General features: G+C 50.0%; 1 protein-coding gene across 6 annotated transcripts in view; it reads right to left on the bottom strand.

The window, feature by feature from the left end:
- Positions 1–5,126, bottom strand: part of CHST15 (carbohydrate sulfotransferase 15) — a 75,893-nt gene that overhangs the window by 9,661 nt on the left and 61,106 nt on the right. For all 6 annotated transcript variants that reach the window (XM_019669177.1, XM_019669174.1, XM_019669175.1 and 3 more), the window contains exon 6: positions 3,840–3,996. In XM_019669177.1, coding sequence (XP_019524722.1) covers positions 3,840–3,996 — 157 coding nt within the window. The remainder of the gene's footprint in view (positions 1–3,839; positions 3,997–5,126) is intronic.

The raw sequence follows: 5,126 nt of genomic DNA, 5'->3' as shown, positions 1-5,126 counted from the left end.
CTTTCCCAGTTTCCTCAATGGTCCCAACGTACAGTCCTGCTCCCCAGAGGTGACTATCAATACCAGTTTCTTATACATCCTTCCAGAAATTTCCTGGGCATACTCAAGTATATAACTGCATAGTTTATATTTTTAAAAAATAGATGTATCAGATTATATCAGATGGGGCCAGATAATATATCTATTATCATGGCACTTTTTGAATCTCTTAATTTGGGGGAATTTTGAACATTCACAAAAGTAGATAAGGTAGTATCCTGCAGCCTAATATAACATTGCTTTTTTCCATGGTCACCCAGCAAGTTTTTTCTTTAGTAGAACTTCCCAGTTGTGAGTTTCCGCAGCCTTTTTCTCTGTTTCTGCTTGCAGAAAGGGTTAAGTTCTGATCCCATTTCTGCTTTTCAAAACTTCCCACTTTGTTTCTGTCTTGTGCTTTTTCAACACACACCCCCGAGTGACCCCTGCGGCTGTGCCTGGCACCCTTCACACACACAACCCCCAGCTGCTGAAGGGAGCCGGGGCTGATGTGGACTGGTCCCCTGGCTCCAGGGTGTCACGGTTCTCCCTCCTCTCCGCTTCTAATTTTCTGTTTCCCCAACTTCTCCAATTTGGCTTGTCTTTCTGTTGAAGGCAGCTCAGCCTACCTTACTGCTGCAGGTACCCATGTGTCTGGGAACGTTCCATCTGCACTGCCAATTACACCCAGAACTTCCACCTGTCCCAGCACTGAGCCACACACACACCTGCAGAAACAGCAGTGCACTTGCTGCATGGGTCAGCTACAAATGCTCCTTGTCCAGCACCCCTCACCTCTAGTGACAGTCACAGTAGAACACAAAGGTTAATAGTGTTCCCATCACTTCTTAGGGAACAGATCTCCTCCACCTCTGGTGCTGGCACAGTGCCTTCGACATGACCCCTTAGAATTCATCCACAGCCAACGTCCACAGAGGACACCTCTGAGAAGTCCTGAGATGTCTGCGATCTGCCCATAGACTGCCTAGAATCCAAACACGCGCTGGTACAGGCGTGCTCTGGACATCTGAGCCTGGTCAGCCAAACGCTCCAAAAGGACTTGCTTCGAGACTGGTCATTTGAGATGCTCATTGACTGGTGAGCAGATTCTCCCTGAGATCTGGGCTCACTGGGTACAGTACCCAGGATGACACTACAGCCGCCTACTGGCGTCCCTAACATGAGCTGTGCTGTTTTCCCTCTTGGAAAACAGGCCCTCCATCAAGACAAACATGGCACCTGTCAGCGCAGGGTCAGTCATGGTTAGTAAAACCTAAAAGGCTGATGGATGAGTGCCAAAATTAGATGTGCATGGAGCTCAAGGTGCAGCTCGCGCCACCCGTGGCACTGGGTCTGAGGGGTGCCCTTGCTGGCTCACACACTGCCTATCCGTCCCATAAATACGGCTCAGCCCCAGAAACAATGTCCATGAAAAGCACCAGATGCCTTTGAAACTGTCGTCACAGCCTATTTAATAGCAAGTTCAAGTTCAGAGTTCTTACCAAGGACTCCCACAGAACTATCCAAATTCTTTGGTGGAACTGGAATTCTATCACATAAATTATCACCTAAAAACCCAAAAACTTAAGCTTTCCATCCTGACAGTTTATTTTGCGGTAATAACATTTTTTTTTAGACATTTGGCTCATAAATAAAACAACAGCCCCTAAAGCTGCCTCGGTTGTAAATACAAAGTAACTTCATGACGAATCTGCTGATTTCATACAATTCTTTAGAGATCAAGGAGTGATCACGGGGAANAAAGAGACCTCAAGCTGGGCCAGAGCTGAAGAGAAAATGAGTGCGTGCCAGCCTCAGCAATAACTATGGTATCGCCTCCAACAGATGAACCGTTCTGAGGACGTCTTCTTGTTATGTCATCGGCCTCACAGAGCTTTGCAGCTCTGTCTCTGGCTGTCAGGCGTGCAGGCCGGCCCCTCCCAGAGAAGACCAGCCAGGGGGCTTGAGCTCTTCCAGAGAACCTGCCTTGACTACTCAAAACCTTTCCAGAAGGAAAGGCGCTGGGCGTTTGTGGCAGGATGGGGGCGCTGAAGGTCGCTGCCGCCCGTCATGACCTGGCCGTGGGTGACAGCTTATTTCCTCTGAGAGCGTGCTGGTGCCCATCATGGAAAGAGCCCCCTCCCTCCACTGCCCCCAGGGGGACAAAGACCTGCTGGCCGAGGCCTCCTGCAGCAGCGGTGTCCTTCACGGGCAGGCTGCCCAGGACCAGCTGGTAGCACCCACCAGAGCCTGGACCAAAAGCCAGGTCCCCACACTCAGGGCTTACCTGCCCACGACGCCCCACACAGCCTCTCCACCAGTTTCACAAATTCCTCATTCATTCGTTCATTCATTCAGTAAATAATCCAGTGCACGCTGCATGGCCGGTACGACAATGGAGATGGGTTTCTATGTAACAGGCATGACTCCTGGCCCCATGGAACTTGTCATCTAGTGGGGGAGACACTGCTAAGCTGATAAAGGAACCAGTATCTGTAATGGCCAATTGTATATTACGCTGCAGTGGGGAAGTGAATAGGGTGGAGGGAGAAAGATCAGAAGGTCAGATTAAAGCAAACCGGGAAGGATGAGACATTCTCCAACACCCAGGAGGAGCATGTCCCAGGGGGAGGGAAGCTCTAGAATCATGTCCCCAACCCCAGCGCACAACACGCTCACCTGGAGGGTTTGGGAAACAGATTGGGGGCCCCCACCCAAAGTCCCTGATCCTGGGGTCTGGGGCAAGGCCTGAGAGTTCCCAGGGATCAATGATGCTGCTGGTCCAGGAACCAACTTTGCAAACCCCTGCTCTGAGTCACCCAGCTAGCAAATGCCCGAGCTGGGAGCTGAACCCCACCGCTGCCTGGCTCCAAAAGCCACTCCTACCCAGCACCACCAGCCGGGTTCTGTGGTGACCTGGGCCCTTGTTGCACATTCCCTGCCACATCACAAAGCCCAGAAGGACAGCCGGGAAGCCTACCTGCCGCCTCTCTACATCCTGCCTGAGCCAGCGCCCTACCTTCCAGGGAAGCTGGCCTTGATAACAATAAAGGGGGAGCAAAACCTGTTGACCTTGAACCCCACCACCCCTGGGGGTTCTAAGCCTCCACCTCAAGCAGATCTGTCCGTGCCTCACCACATGACATGCTCAGAAGAGCAAGGCTTATGCACCACACTCCAGAGCAGGTGACAGCCTTGGCCTCACTGTGGAAGTTATTTGCTGCATCGAACCTGCATTTAGGACAACCCACAGTAGAAGAACCACACCTGAGCTACAACATGCTGAATTCACCAGTAACAGCTTCTTTTGCGTTAAACAAAAAGACAAGAAATGTATGGCTATATTCATGAAGGCAATAAGAAAATGAACTATTTATCCACTAAGAGCCTGTCAAAGCAGCACAGAGAGTCACTGGAGGGTAATTTTTACAACCAATGAAACAATCTACCAACTGGCGAGAACGCAAAGACGGTTTGCGAGGTGGGGGTCCTAGCTGCTGCCAGTCCTAACTACAGCGCGCTCAGGAGCCTCCCAGAAAGGTAATCTTCCTAAACGCACCCTCAGTCTCACACAGAGCAGGGAGAGCATTGTAACTGGGAGGTCAGCAGGGAAGAAAGCGGGGTTCCAGCAGAAAGGGGCCACTGGTTTTTACACTTTTATGCCCAGGAAGAGTTGTTTTCTTTTTCGCATTAGCCCCTGCTCAAAGGCATCGGGAGGGGCATTCGCACAGCAAAATCCCTCTCTGTGTTAGCATGCTAACATCCGCACCCTCGATGCCACTTGCATGATAACCACAAAGGGGCCGGTTTGGTAAGATACGCACGGGCATGGCGTTGTTGAGGGTGTTGTTGTAGACGCAGGCGCGTAGCGAGTAGTCCAGCACGCAATTTTCAAAGAGCTGCAGAGCTTCTGTCACTTTTTCGTGGAAGTCATCTGCAGATTTATTTGAACTTGCAAAGTAGAGATAGTCTGAGTACAACCTGTAAATAAAATAAATAGGTTTTTGTTTTGTTTTGTTTTTTTTACCACCCTCGAATAGGAAATCTCCCCATTTGGGTGACAATGAAAATCAAGGAGCAATTAGCTTATCTAGCTTTGTTCCTTAAAGCCCTACTACCATTTCTCTTTGTTCCCTTGCAGGTGAGCCATTTCCCTACTCCCCCACCTTCCCAGGGCCACCCAGGCTCTCCCAAACTCAGACGTGTCTACACTGGCCCCAGACAAACCACCAGTAGTTTTTTTCCTTTGTTCTTTCTAGCCACCTCGGGCCACGGCTGTTTTCCCAGTAACAGTGAGCTCTGAAACAACACCAGATTACCGAAATTGTACAACAGCAGCGAGGCCATGAAAATTTTATGCTCCTTCCGCCGGTGCCTCCCTCCTCTCTGGGAGGCAACAATAACAAGAGCATCTGTCACTCTTGCAATATTACATTCCACATGAAATTCCTGGCCCTTTCCACAGACATTACAACACTGCAAAAAAACATTATGAAATGTGTCTCTCCAGATTGGTAGGAACCTATTTTTTTTTAACACAATGTAAAAACATCCCCACATGTGCATGCAGACACCTGCGGGCCTGTGTGTGTGTTCACACACGTGGATCTGTTCATACAGACCCCGCCACAGGTGTGTGACGATGTTTTCATCCAGGAACTGACAGGCTCTCCTCGACCGCACTTTACTCAGGCTCCTCTGAACCTGCTTCTCAGCTAGGCTTCAACTTCTGGACTTCCGAGTCTGTCTTCATTTGCATTTCCCAGTTTCAGCCAGAATAACGCACCTTCCATAAGCGGTTGGGCTCTTCCTCCCTCTCCATCCCCCAGTTGGCCTCTGATCACCCCAGCCTGCCTACAGCAAGAACCCTGTCCCGTGAGTTTAGCCAGAATCCCCCCTCACGCCTCAGGGCTTCTCTTTGGAATTTGCCATCCACTGACACCCCCTTGTCACTGTCACTGCAAAACCCCATCACAGTAATCCCTATACCTATTGTAACAGTCCTAAAATAAAGTCTGCCATTCTTTAATGAGTGCAGGAATAATTTTTCCTTCCTTCCTTCCTTCCTTCCTCCTTCCTTCCTTCCTTCCTTCCTTCCTTCCTTCCTTCCT

This window comes from Hipposideros armiger, unplaced genomic scaffold (genome assembly GCF_001890085.2).
Source record: "Hipposideros armiger isolate ML-2016 unplaced genomic scaffold, ASM189008v1 scaffold_549, whole genome shotgun sequence".
NCBI lineage: Eukaryota > Metazoa > Chordata > Mammalia > Chiroptera > Hipposideridae > Hipposideros > Hipposideros armiger.
The sequence above is the reverse complement of the archived record's forward strand: the minus strand, read 5'-3'. Positions and strand labels throughout refer to the sequence as shown.